This window comes from Moschus berezovskii, chromosome 9, assembly GCF_049115385.1.
Source record: "Moschus berezovskii isolate FMDL1 chromosome 9, NW_MosBer_1.0, whole genome shotgun sequence".
NCBI classification, from domain to species: domain Eukaryota; kingdom Metazoa; phylum Chordata; class Mammalia; order Artiodactyla; family Moschidae; genus Moschus; species Moschus berezovskii.
In genome coordinates, this window is record NC_142468.1 from 87,699,027 (window position 1) to 87,718,650 (window position 19,624).

Sequence of the window (19,624 nt, forward strand, 5' to 3'; positions counted from 1 at the left end):
CATGGGGTCGCAAAGAGTCGGACACGACTGAGCGACTGAACTGAACTGAACTGAACTGTATTTTTTTTTTTACTGTATTTCCCATGGAGAGAGAGGCCCACAGTAGCAGTCCTCACAGGAAACTTTAGGAATAGCTGAGAATATTGGAGGGCACTGACTCTAACTCTCTCATTTGATGGATATGGAAGCTCAGGCCCAGAGAAGTCATCCAATGGGTTAGTGGTGGTGGAACCAGTCTGGATAAATCCCCTTCCACTGGACTTTTGTTATGGTGTATCTGAGGCAAAATGTCAACATTCACTCTCCTTGCTTACCAAAAGCCTTGAATTCAATTCACCTTGGATAGAGGTCAGTTGATAAACCTCAGGGTTCAGATATGCTGGACTAAAATTATTTTTATTATACAGTTTCCAGATGACCAGGGCTTTCTTAGTAGCTCAGCTGGTAAATAACCTGCCTGCAAAGCAGGAGACTTTGGTTTGATTCCTGGGTCTGGAAGATCCACTGAAGAAGGGAATGGTTACCCACTCCACTATTCTGACCTGGAGAATTCCATGGACGGTATAGTCCACAGGTTCGAAAGGAGTCGGACACGACTGAGTGACTTTCACTAACACTATCAGGATGACTAAAATTTAAAAGACTGAAAATACCAAGGAATTAGAGCAACTAGAAAAAGAGAGTTCCAGAAAAACATCTACTTCTGCTTTATTGACTGTGCCAAAGCCTTGGACTCTGTGGATCACAACAAACTGTGGAAAATTGTTCAAGAGATGGGAATACTAGACCACCTTACCTGCCTCCTGAGAAATTTGTATGCAGGTCAAGAAGCAACAGTTAGAACTGGACATGGAACAACAGACTGGTTCTAAATTGGGAAAGGAGTATGTCAAGGATGTGTATTGTCACCCTGTCTATTTAACTTATATGCATAGTACATCATGCCAAATGCTGGGCTGGAGGAAGCCCAAGCTGGAATCAAGATTGCCGGGAGAAATATCAATAACCTCAGATACGCAGAAGACACCACCCTTATGGCAGAAAGTGAAAAAAAACTAAAGAGCCTCTTGATGAAAGTGAAAGAGGAGAATGAAAAAGCTGGCTTCAAACTCAATGTTCAAAAAATTAAGATCATGGCATCCAGTCCCATCACTTCATGGCAAATAGATGGGGAAACAATGGAAACACTGAGAGACTTTATTATATTGGGCTCCAAAATCACTGCAGATGAAATTAAAAGACACTTGCTTCCTGGAAGAAAAGCTATGACCAACATAGACAGCATATTAGAAAGCAGAGACATTATTTTGCCGACAAAGGCCCATCTAGTCAAAGCTATGGTTTTTCCAGTAGTCATGTATGGATGTGACAGTTGGACCGTAAAGAAAGCTGAGTGCTGAAAAATTGATGCTTTTGAACTGTGGAGTTGGAGAAGACTCTTGAGAGTCCCTTGGACTGCAACAGATCAAACCAGTCAATCCTAAAAGAAATCAGTCCATAATATTCATTGGAAGGACTGATGCTGATGCTGAAGCTCCAATACTTTGGCCACCTGATGTGAAGAACTAACTCATTGGAAAAGACCCTGATGCAGGGAAAGATTGAAGGCAGGAGGAGAAGGGGACGACGGAGGATGAGATGGTTGGATGGCATCACTGACTCGATGGACATGAGTTTGAGCAAGCTCTGGGAGTTGGTGATGGACAGGGAAGCCTGGCGTGATGAGGTCCATGGGGTCACAAAGAGTTGGACATGACTGAGTGACTGAACTGACTGACTGAGAGCAACTAGAACTTTCAAACGTTGCTTGTGCGAGTGTAAATTGAACAAAACTCTTTGTAAAACTGCCTAATAGTATCTACAAAAGCTGAACATACATAGTCTATGACCTAGCAATTCCATTTCTAGGTATTTACCCAAAAGAATTGAGTAGTATATCCACCAAAAGGCAAGTACGTAAACATTCATGGCTAAAAATGGAAAACAATGCAATGTCCATCATCAGGAGAATGGACAATTTGTGAAAACTTTATACAGTGAAAAGCTATAAAAAACCAAAAAAGTATGAACTGTTGATTCATACAACACAGATAAATCTCCAATACATTACGTTGAATGAAAGAAACCAGACACAAAGTGTACATATGTTGATCACATTTACACGAGATTCAAGAATAGACAAAAACTACTCTACAGTGATCGAAGTCATGATAGTAATTATTGGGGTGTAGGGAAGGGTAGGCAAATGTATACTGACATGAAACAGCATGTAGTATGCTAGAAATGTTCCAGACCTTGATCTGGATAGTAATTAATTATACAGGTATAAGCGTGCAAAAATTCAGCTGAAGTCAAATATTTAAAATTTGGCTGGTTCCTATACCTGTTTTTAAAATGTGCCCTGTACTGTGTCTACACTGTAGTAAAAGCAATGCAATAAAAGTACTTTTATAATTAAAAAAAATTTACTTTTAAAATTCAAGGCTATCAAAGTTACTGTTTGCATTATGTCATAACAGGAAGATTGTATCACCTCCAACTGGTTTCAGTTCAGTTCAGTTCAGTTCAGTCGCTCAGTCGTGTCCGACTCTTTGCGACCCCATGAATCACAGCACGCCAGGTCTCCCTGTCCATCACCAACTCCCGGAGTTCACTCAAACTCATGTCCATCGAGTCGGTGATGCCATCCAGCCATCTCATTCTCTGTCGTCCCCTTCTCCTCCCACCCCCAATCCTTCCCAGCATCAGAGTCTTTTCCAGTGAGTCAACTCGTCGCATGAGGTGGCCGAAGTATTGGAGTTTCAGCTTTAGCATCAGTCCTTCCAATGAACACCCAGGATTGATCTCCTTTAGAATGGACTGGTTGGATCTCCTTGCAGTCCAAGGGACTCTCAAGAGTCTTCTCCAGCACCACAGTTCAAAAGCATCAATTCTTCGGCGATCAGCTTTCTTCACAGTCCAACTCTCACATCCATACATGACCACTGGAAAAACCATAGCCTTGACTAGACGGACCTTTGTTGGCAAAGTAATGTCTCTGCTTTTTAATATGCTATCTAGGTTGGTCATAACTTTCCTTCCAAGGAGTAAGCGTCTTTTAATTTCATGGCTGCAGTCAGCATCTGCAGTGATTTTGGAGCCCCAAAAAATAAAGTCTGACACGGTTTCCACTGTTTCCCCATCTATTTCCCATGAAATGATGGGACCAGATGCCATGATCTTTGTTTTCTGAATGTTGAACTTCTAGCCAACCTTTTCACTCTCCTCTTTCACTTTCATCAAGAGGCTTCTTAGTTCCTCTTCACTTTCTTCCATAAGGGTGGTGTCATCTGCATATCTGAGGTTATTGATATTTCTCCCGGCAATCTTGATTCCAGCTTGTGCTTCTTCCAGCCCAGCGTTCCTCATGATGTACTCTGCATAGAAGTTAAATAAGCAGGGTGACAATATACAGCCTTGACGTACTCCTTTTCCTATTTGGAACCAGTCTGTTGTTCCATGTCCAGTTCTGACTGTTGCTTCCTGACCTGCATACAGGTTTCTCAAGAGGCAGGTCAGGTGGTCTGGTATTCCCATCTCTTTCAGAATTTTCCACAGTTTATTGTGATCCACACAGTCAAAGGCTTTGGCATAGTCAGTGAAGCAGAAATAGATGTTTTTCTGGAACTCTCTTGCTTTCTCCATGATCCAGCTGGTTTGCCTACTACTAATTCCTCCTCACTGTTTTTTTTGGCCCAGTGCATATGTGATTTTGCTAATCTCCTGTAACAAACTTCCTTGACTCCCCAGTGTCTGTGGGATAAAGTACAAACAGCTATTAAAACAGACTTCCCTCATCCAATTCCTATCTGTCTTTCCAGACCCAGGGCGACTTCTCTTCTCCACGCCCTTAACCCCCAGTATGTGTGCATGTGGGCTCAGTCCCTCAGTCATGTTGGGCTCTGCAACCCCACAGACTGCAGTCCACCAGGTTCTGTCCACAGGATTTTCCATGCAAGAATGCTGGGGTCTGTTGCCATTTCTCCCTCCAGGGATGTAACCCATGTCTCCTGCATCTCCTGCACTGGCAGGCGAGTTCTTTACCACTGAGCCACCTGGGACACCCCCACCTCCCAATATGCAGAACCTTCCATATCTCTTCAACTTTGGACTCCTGCCCTGTGGGTCTATTGCCCTACCTCTGCTTCTTCCTCTATCAAATTCCCCCTCACATTTCACAGCCCAGCTCACAAGGATTTGCTCTCAAATGTCTGCTACTGGTTTCTACAACCCTCAGCTCCTACCTTCCTGCCTCTTTGTGAGCTCAGCATATTTCTCATATTGAAACCCTCTATATTTTATATGACCCACTCCCTGAGCTAAATGTTTTCTGAGAACTGGCATCCTTTCATCTCTGGATCCCTGTGCTCAGGACTTTGCTAAATAAATGGGTACTAAGTGACTTAGCAGCAGCAGCAGCAGCAGCAACAGACTGAATTATAAAGTTCAATTTTGTCCCAGATTTCTGGTTTTCGTTGTCGTGTTGCTTCCTATCGAATTCTTCGCTGCAAGCCGACTTGGGACTGAAAGTGGATACAGACGCGATAGTTTAAATTAGATATAAATTGGTATCCTCTCTAGTTTGGGTTTCCTATTTAAAGAGATACAAGTCTCCTGCGCTGTCCCATAGAAGAGCCATTAATTTGCGACTATTTAAACTAATTAGAAGTAAAGGAAATTAAAAATTCAGTTTATCAGTTTCTCTAGCCACATTTCAAGTAGTCAAAAAGCCCCATGTGGGCAGTGGTTACCGTTATGGACAGCGCAGAATGGAATATTTCCGTCACCGTAGAAAGTTCCATAGGATAGCGTTGGAAATCTTTGGCCTTTATGCCTACTCTCCTCTCTTAGAACACTCTTCCGTCCTCTTCCTCGCTTTCCCACCGCTTCCCTTATAACCATCATCATACTTACTATGTCTATAATTACTTGAGGCTTTTAATAGACTGAGGGTTTCAAGATGTCAGGTACCGTGACTTACTCCTGAAGCCTCGGTTTTATCTTTGCAGCCCAGGCACATAGCAGACGCTCAACAAATATTGAATTAATGAGTGACAAATGGGAGGAACCTTCCAGATACACCAATCCCAAGCCCTTTCTCTATGCTGATCGGTGCTTCATGACTCTCCAGCATTTTTCAGTTTTTACGCTTATTTTTTAACCGTCCTCCAGCAGGTAAGAGGAAACCGCAAGGCACCAGCCAACTCCGGAGGAGTTCGCAGCGAGCTGCGGCGCCACACGCTCCTGTGGCCCGCCCCCGCCCGGCTAGCCCCGCCCCCGCACGGCTCGCCCCCGCCCCCGCACGGCTCGCCGCCAGGCCTGGAACAGGCGCCGCGGCCCCCGCCACGCTCACCACTGCGCAGGCGCGGCCCGCGAGCGTGGGTCGTGTGGAGGGTGCGGGCTGCCGGCACTTCGGAGCGCGGGGGTTTGCGGCCTTCGTCTGACCAGTTCCAGCCGCGCACTACCTGAGATAGCGAGGCGCAGCGAGCCGCTCTGGGCAGTGTGGTCATGGAGAATCAGGTGCTGACGCCTCACGTCTATTGGGCTCAGCGGCACCGCGAGCTGTATCTGCGCGTGGAGCTGAGTGATGTGCAGGTAAAGGCCGGGCGGCGGGACGTGCGCCGGGTCTCGGCTCTGGGGACCCGCTGGGACCCCGTCCTCTTTGTCCGGAGAGCCAGCAGCGCGTCGGCGGGATCCAGGACGCGGTGCGCCCTGGGCCGCCAGGCCAGAGCTCGGGCTGGCCCTCATCAAGGCAGACCCCGGGCGCGACCCCCTGAAGGCTCAGGTACCTTGGGTGCTGCGTGAGCCCCGCGCAACAGAGGCTGCCCCGGCAGCCTCTTTGTTCGCAGTTTGCGGCCTGGTGGAGCCCGAGCCTGGCCCTGGAGGCCTGGCTGTCTGGATTCGGGCTTGCCGAGGCCCCTCGAGGCGTGGGATGAGCTCGCTGGGTCGGAGATGTAGTGTGACAGTGGCTTGCCGGGCCACGGCTGGACGTCCAGCGCTGGTCTTAGAGGCCCAGCGGCCCCCTCGGACCTTCAGGAGGCCCGCCGCTGCCCCGGGCGGGGGGCACACCCACCTCCCAGCCATTCAGTGATGGAAATCATTGTTGTTCATTTAAAGTCCAGAAGACCCCGAAGGAGTGATTTCCCTCCTCCCCCCGCTTCTGAAGACTGTGGGCTCATGTTTGCTGAGTTGCATACAGAACTTCAAAACTATCTTAACTCACATTGAGCATTTATGCTTGATCTCATTGACTTCCATGTGAACAAGCTGAGGCTTCCTAAATGGTGGCCATCTCAGGACCTATGTACCCCTCTGTCTCTGTCAAAACCATCCAGGAGCCCCATCTTTGAGGAGCTGAAGTTTTTAGTCTGGAATGTTCTTTCTACAGTCGCTCTTACTCCCTACTCTCCTTGACATCTATGGCGCTTTATAACCTTCACTCCGGCTTAACTCTCTCTGCCTCTGAGTCAGGCGTTTATATTCTGTTCTGTCAGCCCATGTGGCATATTGTCTTGCAAGGTATAGGTGATCTTTGATTGTAGACTTGAGTTTGTTGAATTCAATCTTTGCTTCTGGAATATAAACCTGTTTTCCTATTGAAAGATGGTACTGGCCAGAATGCTTTAGGCTGTGACACTGCTTACTGTGTCGTTTAATATGTTAAACCAGGTTGAATTATACTTTTACCTCAGAGGATGAATAAATGTTCTGTGCAGTGTTCCTCTACTCTGCTTCAGGGTGTTTTAATAAAAAAGGAAAAAAGCAAAATCTTTGTAGATGGGGATCAAAGTCTCTTTCTAGAGAGAATTCTAACAATAATCAATAAGAAGAGTATGGATCTTGTGTCGTGGCAATGTCTCTTAGATATTCAGTTAAACATTTTGTAGACCAGTTAAACTCAGAGACCCTCTCTAGTTGTAATAAGGATGTGATATCCTGGCATACTTCTGAAACACAAACAGAAAAGCTGTTTTTAGGGGAGGTAGGGTGGTGGTGGTGGGGAAAAAAAAATGTAAATTTGTTGGGCAAATGAAAGCATCACACTTAAATTTTTCCTGAAAGTTCTAAACCTTTTAGTTAAGAACATAAACATATGTGTTAATTGTATTTGGTATATTTTCAAATATAAACATATGCGTTTGGAATATCTTATAGATAAAGGTAAAGGTGGAGGGAAAAAATGGGATTTTCTTTTGGAAAGAGAAATCCTTTTTTATTTTTAGGGAAAAAAATAAATATTTTGTCCCCAGTTGAATTTTTTATTTTTCCTCCCGTAGATTTCTAGTCTGTAATTCTGAGGCATCCATTGGAGCTACCATTAGTTTTAAAGTAACATGTCAGTATCATTCATAAAAGAAATCCCCTACCATGTGTGAAATGCTACAGATTTACAAAGATGAGTCAGACAGACTCAGCTTTCCAAGGGTATTCTAACTAGGAGGAAGGATATTATATACAAACAAAAAGTTCTGTGCATGAGTATGTTTATTTATAGATTTGGGGTTGAGTATTAAACTAGGTCCCTGGTGTTAAAGGAATTTGTTTCTTTTATTAATTCCCTGGTGGCTTTTATTAATTCTTTTATCACTTCGCTGGTGGCTCAGATGGTAAAGCCTCTTTCTGCAATGCAGGAAGTCTGGGTTTGATCCTTGGGTTGGGAAGGAGAAGGAAATGGCAGCCCACTCTGGTACTCTTGCCTGGAAAATCCCTTGGGCAAAGGAGCCTGGTAGGCTATGGTCCATGGGGTTGCAAAGAGTCGGACCTGACTGAGCAACTTCACTTTCACTTTACAGAAATGATGAAGTATTCTTGTCAGACTGAAACTGGGAGAACTTTCTGGAAAGAGGACGGCGTAGACTTTCAGATCATCTGATTTGTTGTAGGAGTCAATGCCCTATAACCAGAGACTGCTTGTTTAACACACCTCTCAACAAGTTGATCACCTGATTTGTTGTAGGAGTCAATGCCCTATAACCAGAGACTGCTTGTTTAACACACCTCTAGTTAAACAAGTTGTGTTTATTGCTCATACCAGCAACGGAGAGCATACCCTGTGGGCTAGCTTATTAGAATGTTAGAACGGATTATAGGATTTGGACTTTGGAGACTGAGGAATAGACTAAGGAAGCAAGGATTCACTTTAGATGCTGTCAGAAAATAGGAACAATGCTATGGTTGGATATCTGAATAAATCATATATAGGGAAGAGAGACTAGAACAAGAATGAAACTAATTGGTAGAGAAGTGGCAGTCACTTATTTTGGCCGAGAGGCACAGTGACTGATGTTTTGTGAGTGGCAGTGTGGCCATGTTTTTGTCTGTGCTTGCACAGAATTATGAAATGGCTTTATCTCATTTTATCAAGGTATTCTGTTCGTGTATAATAGCAGAGTAACGTGTCCTAGCTGTGAATGCCAGGCCAGCTTTTGAATGTCATCGGCTGCTCCTTTTTAAAAACTTCCCAATTAATTGCTCCATGCATGGCCTGTGGAACTGGTGATTCTGGCTTGGAATGAAGCGTTTCGTTTGTTTGCTTAATGAAGACCGTTTGCGGAGTACCTGCTTTTGTCTCACGTTAAGCTGGGTTCTGGGTTGTTGGACAGTTCTCTATCGCCCCCTGCTTTCTGTTGCTTATGTGTAAGTGAGTTTCAGTGTTGAATTTCCAGTTTGGGGGCATCAGACATGCTCCCTTCCCGAGACACAGAGAACTGTCAGGTTTTCACATCTCTCCTTCGTCTTTGGAGCTATAGAGCTAGTGCCTGATAAGAAACCACCACTGAGGTGAGAAGAAACAGACTTCATCAGCAGCTGTTTCTGTGTTTGAGTTGAACAGTAGCAAAGACACCAGTGAAAGTCCATTGGGGCTAAGGCACGGTTACGTTCAGAATAAAGTTGGTTTACAGGATAAGCATGAAAGACAGATTTGTGCCAGCAACCATAGTTGTTAAAACATTTGTTCATTTTTCGAGGTTTTTGTTCATTTCAGTTGTATGAGGGCTGTGTGTTTAGCTTTGTTTGGGAGCTGTTTGAAAGATACTGTTCTTGACCTTACCTAATAGAGAGTTTGGTGGAAAGAGTTGGTTCCTTACTCTTCCACTTAATATCTGGTGTCCATGGATTATTCACTTAACCTTTATGAGCCTCAGTCTCTTCATACAAATAAATGTGAATAATAACACCTAATTCATGGGATTGTTTTGAGGCTTGAATTGGATAATAGATTTGAAAGTGCTTTGTGAATTCTAGTGTGCTACTCAAGTGTAAAACATTATTATTGTGATACTAAACCTTAGATGGGAAACACAAAGAGCAATAGAACGAAATAGACTTATCCATGTGTGAAAACTTACTGAACAGCAGTGCTGGCTTTACAGATTAATGGAGGAAAGGGTGAACCATTCAGGAGATCGTGTTGGGACAATTGGTAATCCAAGTGGCAAAAAGGTAAAATAAGATCTTGTCTTATGCCTTACACAAAAGTCAGTCTGTCCGTTTCTGAGTCCTTCAGAAAGGACTCAGTTGGGTGTTGTGGCTTGGGATCTCTCATGTGGTTGCTCAGATGTCATTTGTGGTTGACAACATATGATGACCTGAAGTAGGCTCTTCAAGGATGTGTCACTGACCTTATTGGCATGTGGGTATCCATGAGTTAATCCTCCACAGAGAATACGTGGGACTGCTTGAGTGTTCTCATGCCCTGGTGTCTGAGTTTTCCCAGAGCAAGCTCAGAAGGAAGCTGCAGTGCCTTTTATGACCTAGCATGAGAAGTCACATTGTTCATTTCCACTGTGTTCTATTGGTTACACAGATTCCTGATGTCATTTGGAAGGCGATTACACAAGAGTATAAGTACCAGGGGGAGAAGATCATGGGGGTGCATCTTGCAGGTGGCAACCACAGCAGACTTATACTTGCATTTCCAGAAAAGAGAGAGAACATTCTCCAATTTATTTGATGATGCAGTTATAAGAAAGGGAAATTATAGGCCAATCTCATTTATAGACACAGATGTTAATTTTTTTTATCGCTTCTGTGTCTCTTCCTTCCCCGTTTTGAGCTTGTTTCTGGCAAAAAAAAATTTTTTAATTGAAATATCTTCCTTAATTACCAACACCTTTGGAGAAGCTGAACCTGACATGCCCAGTGTACTGCTGGGTAGGAGTTGATGGTGGTTTAGTTGCTAAGTCGTGTCCGACTCTTGTGACCCCATGGACTGTAGCCCACCAGGTTCCTCTGTCGATGGGATTCTCCAGGCAAGAATACTGGAGTAGGTTGCCATTTCTTTCTTCAGGGGATCTTCCTGACCCAAGGATTGAACCCTGGTCTCCTGCTCTGCAGGCAGTTTCTTTACTGACTTAGCTACCAGGGAAGGAGTTAGCATCTAAAATCTGACTCAGAATGCTTAATGAACTGCAGGCCTGTGCTGTGGCTAGAGCTTAAACCTTGGCTGCACACATCTTATGTCTGAGGAGAATAAACTGAGCCCTCCACAAACTCCTTTTTTCCCTTCCCAGTGAATTAGGATATGGGGAACACAGCAGGGAAAGAAGTGACTTAGGAAATGTATCACTAAGACATCCCAGAACTCAAACTTTCATGATACTACTCACACTAAAACCCTGCTTCCCTTATAGAGGAACCATGCCCCTGAAAGTATAGCTTTTTTTGGTGAAGTTCCTTAATTCCCTCTTCCTGGCACAGAAAAGATCATCTGGATTATTAGCCCCTGTGGGTGAGCTTCTCAGCTTCAAGTCTGTACTCTCACTGGGAAGGTTCTTGGCTTAAAAGCTCCCTCACCCAGCCTTCATGCTCCGCCTTTTCCTAACACTTGGCTATGAATGAAGCATTTAGGCTTCCACTATTAGAATAAACATACCCTTCACCTTCTCTCTATCTCATTTGTTTTTCTTTGATGCAAGATGGAACACAGAGCAGAGCCTACAGAAGAAGAGTCAATGAACTAGTTATGGCACTGGAAACATGCTGCTTCTTGCCTGTCAGTTTTGATCTGGGAACTAGGATGCAAACTGTTTCTCATCCCCTGAAAAAAAAAAGTTGCTAAAAGGCACAGAGCAACTTCTGGGAATAAATGAACAATTTGGAGAATTTCTATCTCTTCTAGTCTTGGTTTGGATAGAGGTTAAGAGAGTGTGGAGCCTAAGACTAAGGGACTGCCCATTTTCATTGTCATCCAACTGCCTGTAATCTGCAGCCCTTCACTTAACATGCAGGAATTAATTTGTTCTTCACTATGCGGTATGGGTGTCACTCCTGGTAAGGCTGTCCCCGACTGTGCTGTTTCTCTTGTACTCACTCTCTTCTTAAACTCCTGTAACACTGAACTGTTTTCACTACTCTTTTGGTCTTGAGCATATGTTACTTGATACTATATTGTGTCTTCTCACAGGATATGACTCATCTGTTCTACTAGATTCCCTGCCTCCACAGCTCAGGGACTGAGTCTTAGAGATCTGTGTATTCCCCCATGGCACCTCACATGGCACCGTCTACCTCTGACCATGAGTAGAATGGACTGATTCAGTATATGATTAGGGTTTAGGGTCCTTCTTGTGGGAGCCTGCAATCTCCCATGTGTACAGATAGATACAGAGAAACCCTCCACAGAGATAGGAGTAAATGACCGAATATATTCTCTGGAGGAAGCACAGGGCAGGAAGGTCGAGTCCCCAAGGTGGAAGGATGTAGGGAGGGAAGTAAGTCACGGGTTTTAATTTGATTTTTCTCTTCATTAAAATGTCCTTCTTGCTTTCTTGGTCTCTTTCCACAGAATCCTGCCATCAGCATCACTGAAAATGTGCTACATTTCAAAGGTCAGTATCTGGGCAAAGGTTCTCAGGCCTCTACACAGTTAAAGAGACATTGTGATGATTGCTTTTTGTTTTTATCTGTTTATTTTACTCACTCTCTGTTGATGTTCACATTTCTGATACTCGTGGGGTAAATTATATTGTTTTGAGGTATATGATCAGAGAGCTCAGTAATTTGTTTAGCATCCCACTTTCCCCTGGGAAAGGCAGTAGATATAGCAAAATGGTATCCTAGGTTAGAAATTAGGAGATTTATCTTTTAGCTTAAAATTCTGTTACTACTTTGGACAACTTACTGATTTCTGTGGGCCTATAAAATTAGGATATTGGGTTATAATCTGTGTTTCTTAAACTTGAAAATCCAAGGACGCCTGAACATATATCTACAGGATCCTCTAGGGCCATAGACCCTAGATTGAGAAACATGTTAAGAGTTAAATATGGTCACTGTAAGTGATATTTGACTCCACTACACTTGTGAATGCAGTGGCAAAAAGCCACTGAACTCATATAGTAAATATTACTTGATTATAAGGTAGCCATGTAGATGACTCTGAATATGCTTCTTTTAAAAGATATTAGAATAAACCCCCAAAACAGAAATTTTCCTAGCAAGACTTTGTGGCTCCCTTATGTTATACTTACAAACCAGTTTAATAAACACTGTACTTTAGATGATATCTGAAGCCTTTCCAGCTCTGAGAGTCTTTAATTCTGTGAATTCACCTCTGTCTCCTCCTTAGTTCATCAGCAGATTTTCTGCTGAGCCTGAGAGGGTAGGTCAGGATTCATTGATACCCAGTGGAGTGGGATTCTCCCTGCTGTCTTTCTATTCTGGTTCCTTGGAATGTCATTAGTAAGTGATTGGGATTATGGGAGATTGAAGAGTTTCTGCCTTGTATGAGACTCTATCTACGTTAATATACTTATGTGAAAGCACAGCTTGGCTTTTGAATCTACTTTTCCAAGTGAGAGCCATGGTGGTAATGGCTCAGATTTTGGAGGGAGCTCAGCATTTGAACGGAGAAGGCAATGGCAAGCCACTCCAGTACTCTTGCCTGGAAAATCCCATGGATGAAGGAGCCTGGTAGGCTGCAGTCCATGGGGTCGCTAAGGGTCGGACACGACTGAGCGACTTCACTTTCACTTTTCACTTTCACACATTGGAGAAGGAAATGGCAACCCACTAAGAGTTGGACACGACTGAAGTGACTTAGCAGCAGCAGCAGCAGCATTTGAAAGGAAATTAAAATGATAAACGTGTATGTTGCCATGTGGAGCTTTCTAGACTGTCCTGCCTTAAGGAATTGATGGTCTTAGAGAATAGCTACCTGTAGCACATAATAGGCAAGTCCTTCCACACACGATCAGATGAGGCAAGATAATCCCAAGAGTTAGAGGGCAGGGACATCCCGGAGTCACTGGCTTTTAGGCGTCGCAACTGCTTCCTTTGGGGAAAAATGCCATGTCAGGGCACAGGAATGGCATGATGGTCAACCTGAGGACTTTCCTCCTAGTTCCATTTGTCCTCTCGGGATGAGCTGAGAAAATGTTACTTCTCTTTTTTATTCCATTTGGAATGTGCTAAAGGAGCAGTCAGCTGCTCCATTGTCTGTCCCTGGCTGTGTGTGCAAGTTGCTTCACTCGTGTCTGACTCTTTGTGACCCCATGGACTGTGACCCCCCAGGCTCCTCTGTCCATGGGAGTCTCCAGGCAGGAATACTGGAGTGGGTTGCCATGCCCTTCTCCAGGGGATCTTCCCGACCCAGGGATAGAACCCATGTTTTATGTTTCCTGCACTGACCAGCAGGTTCTTTAACACTGGTGTCACCTGGAAAGTCTCCCGTCTCTGGTTGGAAGGTGTTAAATTTAGAATTTTCTTTGAGACGGTACATGAGAGGGTCCATGTACCCCGCAGCTTTCCTTAACTGCAGTCAAGAGAATACACCTACTTGACTTTTCTCTGCTGTGGATTCAGAGCCAAAGTAAGTGTGAACGTTAAATTTATATAGAGTGTTACCTTTGGCTTTGCTTTCTGTGTTCTTTTTTCTTGTCTGTTAGTTATACTAGCCATCATTGAGGCCTCATTAGAAGATTAAGTAAATATTCTGGAACTGATCACCAGAAAGTCATAAGGAGATAAGCTTTTGTCCAGGATTTAGCTTTCATCTAGCTGTTGAGTACCTCTGCTCACAAGCCCCCACTCACTTGGCAGGACCTGTTACTATTTGCATACTTCTGAAAGAACTGCACCAAGCTAAAATTTGAATGGCATTGCTCTGCTCAAGTTCACAGCAACTCACATTTCTTTATAGCTCAGGGGCATGGTGCCAAAGGAGACAATGTTTATGAATTTCACCTGGAGTTCTTAGACCTTGTAAAGCCAGAGGTATGTTCTTTTCTTCCTTACTTCCCTTTCTATTTTAAGAAATAAATACTTACAGTTTTGTGAAATGGGGGGGCAAGCCTTATGGGGAGGAAGAAGATAAACCTAAGCAGAATATACTTTTGTTTGGAACAGAGCCCAGGTGTTAGCCACAGAGTAAGAGGAAAATTGGAGAACCTGAGTTGAATCTGGGCTCTGTCATTGTTAATGGTGTGAAGAAGTCTCCTCACTTCTTTGCATTTCAGTTTTCTCATATGTTATATGAAGGACTGGGTTAAGTGGATCTCTAAGGTTCTTTCCAGCTGTGAGTTTCTTAATAGCAGTGGTTTAAGGCTTTCTTAATAGTCAGCAGTCTGGGACTTGCTTTGGAGGCAAAGAGAGAGGCCATACAGAGAAATAATGAGCTGGATCAGCCCCTAGGAATTTGAGTTTAGTTGAGAAGGCTCGAAAGACTGCTTGTAAAAAAGCTGTATCTGATATAGTACAGTTCTGGCTTTGATGCAGGTCTTTCTAAATGATGCATCAAAATGGAAACCACTGATCATTTGAATTGAGTCATCTTCATGGCAAGAAGATTTGGAAGGCAGTGGTGCGCTTCAGAAGGTGGTTGGATGTAGTGCCTGGCATGATGTAGATCCAGTAGGGTGTTCATGCTAATTTCTGCCGAGATAACCAAGACTATCTGCCTTTCTTGTCCGGCTTTCCTCCTGTGTCCTCAATGGGGCAGGGTGGTGGGGAGGGAACCAGAGCAAGACACTGCTGTTCTTAGCAGTTCTTCCTCATACCAGCCCTTGGTCTAGATGTTCTCTTTGCCTCAGGACTTTTAGGAACCGAGAAGGAACGGCAGTGAGTACCATGCAGCTTCTCTGTACAGCCACAGTGGTTTGTGCAGTTTCAAGGGAAGGAGTGGGGGATGGGAACACGCATTCTCACATTCTTGCTTTCTCTCCTAGCTGGTTTACAAACTGACCCAGAGGCAGGTAAACATCACGGTACAGAAGAAGGTGAGTCAATGGTGGGAGAGACTCACCAAGCAGGAGAAGCGCCCACTGTTTTTGGCCCCTGACTTTGATCGTTGGCTGGACGAGTCTGATGCTGAAATGGAGCTCAGAGCCAAGGTCAGTAAGGATCTGGGATCTAGAAAGAAGTCACGAGGAACCCAAGTTATTTGGGCCACCTTAGATATCTATCAGGATCTGATAGAATGAGGACAAAAATATAAATTCACTGAATGACCTGGAGACGTGGTTTTATATAAGTATCTGTCATGTATTTTGTAGACTGTTCCTCAGTCTGGTTTCGTTTGGTGTTTTTCTCATGATTAACTTAGGGTGATGGGTGTTGGGTAGGAAGCCCACAGAGGTAAAGTGCTATTCTTACCATGTCATATCAAGCTTGTATACTCTCACCATGACCTACGGCTGTTGATGTTAATCTTGATCACCTGGATGTGGTTCAATTTTGGTAGGTTTCTCTAATGTTACTCCTCTCCTTTCTTTACTGTTTTCTTTGGAAGGAAGTAACTATGCACAGTCCACACTTAAGGAGCCAGCAGTTATGCTTCCCATTCTTAGGGTGGAGTATCTGTATACTTTATTTGGAATTCTTCTGCATGGGAGATTTTTCTTTTCTCCTTTATTTATTGTCATTTATTTATATCAGTATAGATTTGTTTTATAGTTTGGGCTGTAATCCAGTACTTTGTTATATATCTTGTTGCTCAGATTGTTCTATCTTTTGCCACTGGAAGCTCTTGCAATTGGCTTTTGTGTCCCTTTGACACAGCTCCGTCATCATGGGCCTTTTTTTTTTTAAGTGCATCCTTACTTTCTGGCACTGCAAGCTGCTCCAGGTTTATCATGTGTATTCCCAGGCCTGTTCTTTTTATTGCAGAATGACAGTGGAAACCAGGATCTGGGGGATCTGGGTGCTAGGTGTGCTCATTGCTACTGAGGTATTGCTTTTAGGTTCTCTCAGCTGACAACACAAGGAAATACACGTGTGTATACTACCCCATGTATATACATGTATTTACAAGTATTTCCATATATGTCCATCTACATCTATATTATCCTAATGTAAGTTCACACTGATGTTGGAGATTTGATTTTAGCTTCTAGAAAATCATCAAAGTCTTAAAAAATGAAACAGCAATCTGTTTCCTGTCTTAAATTTCTGTTTTGTTTCTACAACCATGACAAATTCTCTAGATGTCTTTTCCAGCTCTAAGATCTTAATGCCTCCCACTTTGTAGTTTGGAAGCCAGCTGACTGGTTAATTGTGTGAGCACTGGATGGTCATTCAATAGTGCCAGTGCTACCCAGTAAGGAGTCAGGCTCTTTAGTACTATGAGTTCAGACATTTTCCCCAAGGAAGTGAGAACACAATTGGAGGAGGAGGTGGCTTTGAAGGAGTCAGATCATTTATCTCTCATGTAGGCTTCTGCAAGCATCTGGGAATTTTAACTTGTGTTTTTTTTTTTTTCATTTTTTTTATTGAAGTATAATTAAAATAGGGTTAAATACATTATTGCTGTACAGCAGAGTGACTCATTTATACACATATATACACATTCGTTTTCATATTCTTTTCCCTTATGGTTTATGACAGGATATTGAATATAGTTCCCTGTACCATACAGTAGTCTAACTTGTGTTCTTGGAAAACTTCTATCCAAATTCTAGGAAGAAGAACGCTTAAATAAACTCAGACTCGAAAGCCAAGGCTCCCCTGAAAGTAAGTTGCCCCTACTGCTGTGGTAGTTACCAGTTAACTTGTGACAGAGATGGGAGTATGGATGAGTGTGAAACGGCAGGAGCGGTCGTATTGGGTGGATGAGTTTATGAGAAATTCTTAATGCCCAACGCGTAAGCTGTGCAAACCCACATCAAAAGTGTTATTTACTTTTAATGTTTTCCTGCCGTTGGGGGGCCTGACATCATCTGAGTACACCAAGGTTGGTGTAGCAGAATGGAAGAACCTTAGCCTCCTGGACTAGCCTAGAAGGGTGCTGCTGCTGCTGCTAAATCGCTTCAGTTGTGTCCGACTCTGTGCGACCCCATAGACGGCAGCCCACCAGGCTCCCCCATCCCTGGGATTCTCAGTGGCAGCAAGTCCTGCAGAGACCTGGAAATTACTGCATAGGTCCATGACTACAGTTCTTCCAGTGTGGTGGTGTTTTCCTAACTGAGATCATAAGGGCTGTGGTTGTCAGCATTAAAGATGGAAAGTATTCTGTATAGTCCTGCTGTTCATTAACCTTTTAAAAATTCAGTTCTATTCCTATGTGTATCCAAGTGTGTCTGTCTCTAAAGTGTGTTATCTTCTGGGTATCATAGATTAAATTCAGCAGCTATCTTAAATTCATGCTTTATGGAAAGTATTGTCCTAGGCCTTTGAGCTTTGGAGCCAGTGAATCCATCAGAGCACCTGTGCTTGAAGAGCTTATCCATTCTAGTTGGAGGACCATGCAGGTCTATACAAAACTAATGCTGAAAAGCAGAATGAATAAGTGTTCCTCATGTGTCCAAAATCAAAAACTTTTCAAGTTTTAGTGGCACTTACTTGGCATGCCATAAGTAGGGAAAGAGCTTCCATGATAGCTCAGTTGGTAAAGAATCTGCCTGCAATGCAGGAGACCCTGGTTTGATTCCTCGGTTGGAAAGATCCTCTGCAGAAGGGATAGGCTACCCACTCCAGTATCTTGGGCTTCCCTTGTGGCTCAGCTGGTAAAGAATCGGCTGGAAATGCGGGAGACCTGGGTTTGACCCTTGGATTGGGAAGATCCCCTGGAGAAGGAAAAGGCTACCCACTCCAGTATTCTGGCTTAGAGAATTCCATGGACTATATAGTCCATGGGGTTGCAAAGAGTCGGACACGACTGAAGGGGAAATTTTAGAGCAGTTGTTTTCAAGCTATGTTCCATGGTACCCCAGGGATTCCCAGAGATGCTTTCGAGAGGTAGGCCAAGCAGGCAGGTCCACTTCAATTAGAGCAGCTTGGCTTTTGTGTTTTATGTATTAGTGTCCTGAATAACACTTCTTATGAAATTATTTATGTAAGTCCATAACATTTCTGGAAAAGACAATTTGTTGCTTTAAAAATTTTTTTAATAACCACTAATTTAGAGGAATTTTCTGCTTTAAAAATGCAGAAGAGGGGAGAGGATTAGTGGAGATGAAGAATAACGACATAAAAAGGCCACCTTTGATGTTTTAGAGGGATAAACTTCTGAAATATGTACAAATTCTTATGTATGGATTATTTTATGATCTTAGAAAAAGCTTTAGCAGTTTTATCTAAATTCATAAAGTCTCCCGATAAAGTTCTTTAAATGGGGAAATGTAATCTTTTGAACTGTGGTGTTGGAGAAGACTCTTGAGAGTCCCTTATACTGCAAGGAGATCCAACCAGTCCATTCTAAAGGAGATCAATCCTGGATGTTCATTGGAGGGACTGATGCTAAAGCTGAAACTCCAATACTTTGGCCACCTCATGAGACGAGTTGACTCACTGGAAAAGACTCTGATGCTGGGAAAGGTTGGGGGCGGGAGGAGAAGGGGACGACGGAGAATGAGATGGCTGGATGGCATCACCGACTCTGTGGACATGAGTTTGAGTGTACTCCGGGAGTTGGTGATGGACAGGGAGGCCTGGCGTGCTGTGATTCATGGGGTCGCGGAGAGTCGGACACGACTGAGCGACTGAACTGAACTGAACTGAATACATTTTTGTAGTTTTGAAGAAAAAAATTTTAATTTGTTAAATATTTCTACAAGTATGACTTTTCTGACCCCTTGAGATAAGGCTGTTTTTGATTGGACATACTAAGTGTGATTATTTGAGCATCAACCAAGTGTCTATGCTGGATATCTCTATAGAAACATTGATATGTGGCTATAAAAATATGTAGGTAGGAATAAATGTGTAGCAGCAAAACCTGAACTCCAAAGCTCTTCTTAAGAATTATCCTTTCCTTTGCCCTACTCCTTTGACTCAACCGTGACTCTGTCTAAGCTCCTTCAGTTCAGTTCAGTTCAGTTTCTAAGCTCCTTACTCCTCCCTTAATTCCATTACTGGCTATGTCTTTGAAAACACTTAGGCTTCTAAGTTAATGACCTTTATTCTCCTTCCTTCTTCTTGGTTTGCAGTTTTCGGCCTTTGGTTATATCCTCATTCTTCCATCTTCCAAAGCCCTGATTAGATAACCATCTCATCCATGCAGACTTGGCCTGATACATGCTTCTCTATTCTAAAGTCATTTTCTGTCCTTGAAATTCTCACAGGGTATTACCTGTCGCTCTCAATCTTGTAATGTGGATTTTAGATTGTAAACTCTCTGAGGGGAGCATCATGTCTTAACCATCTTTGG

At 43.4% G+C, this 19,624-nt stretch overlaps 1 protein-coding gene across 1 annotated transcript in view; it reads left to right on the plus strand.

Moving 5' to 3' along the window:
- The first annotated feature begins 5,392 nt into the window (after nucleotides 1-5,392).
- The window catches only part of HACD3 (3-hydroxyacyl-CoA dehydratase 3), a 33,002-nt gene continuing 18,770 nt past the window's right edge, over nucleotides 5,393-19,624 (plus strand). Inside the window, exons 1-5 of the mRNA XM_055435716.2 lie at nucleotides 5,393-5,634; nucleotides 11,828-11,870; nucleotides 14,183-14,256; nucleotides 15,207-15,371; nucleotides 16,938-16,989. Of these exons, the coding sequence (XP_055291691.1) occupies nucleotides 5,548-5,634; nucleotides 11,828-11,870; nucleotides 14,183-14,256; nucleotides 15,207-15,371; nucleotides 16,938-16,989 (421 nt within the window). The 5' untranslated portion in view covers nucleotides 5,393-5,547. The remainder of the gene's footprint in view (nucleotides 5,635-11,827; nucleotides 11,871-14,182; nucleotides 14,257-15,206; nucleotides 15,372-16,937; nucleotides 16,990-19,624) is intronic.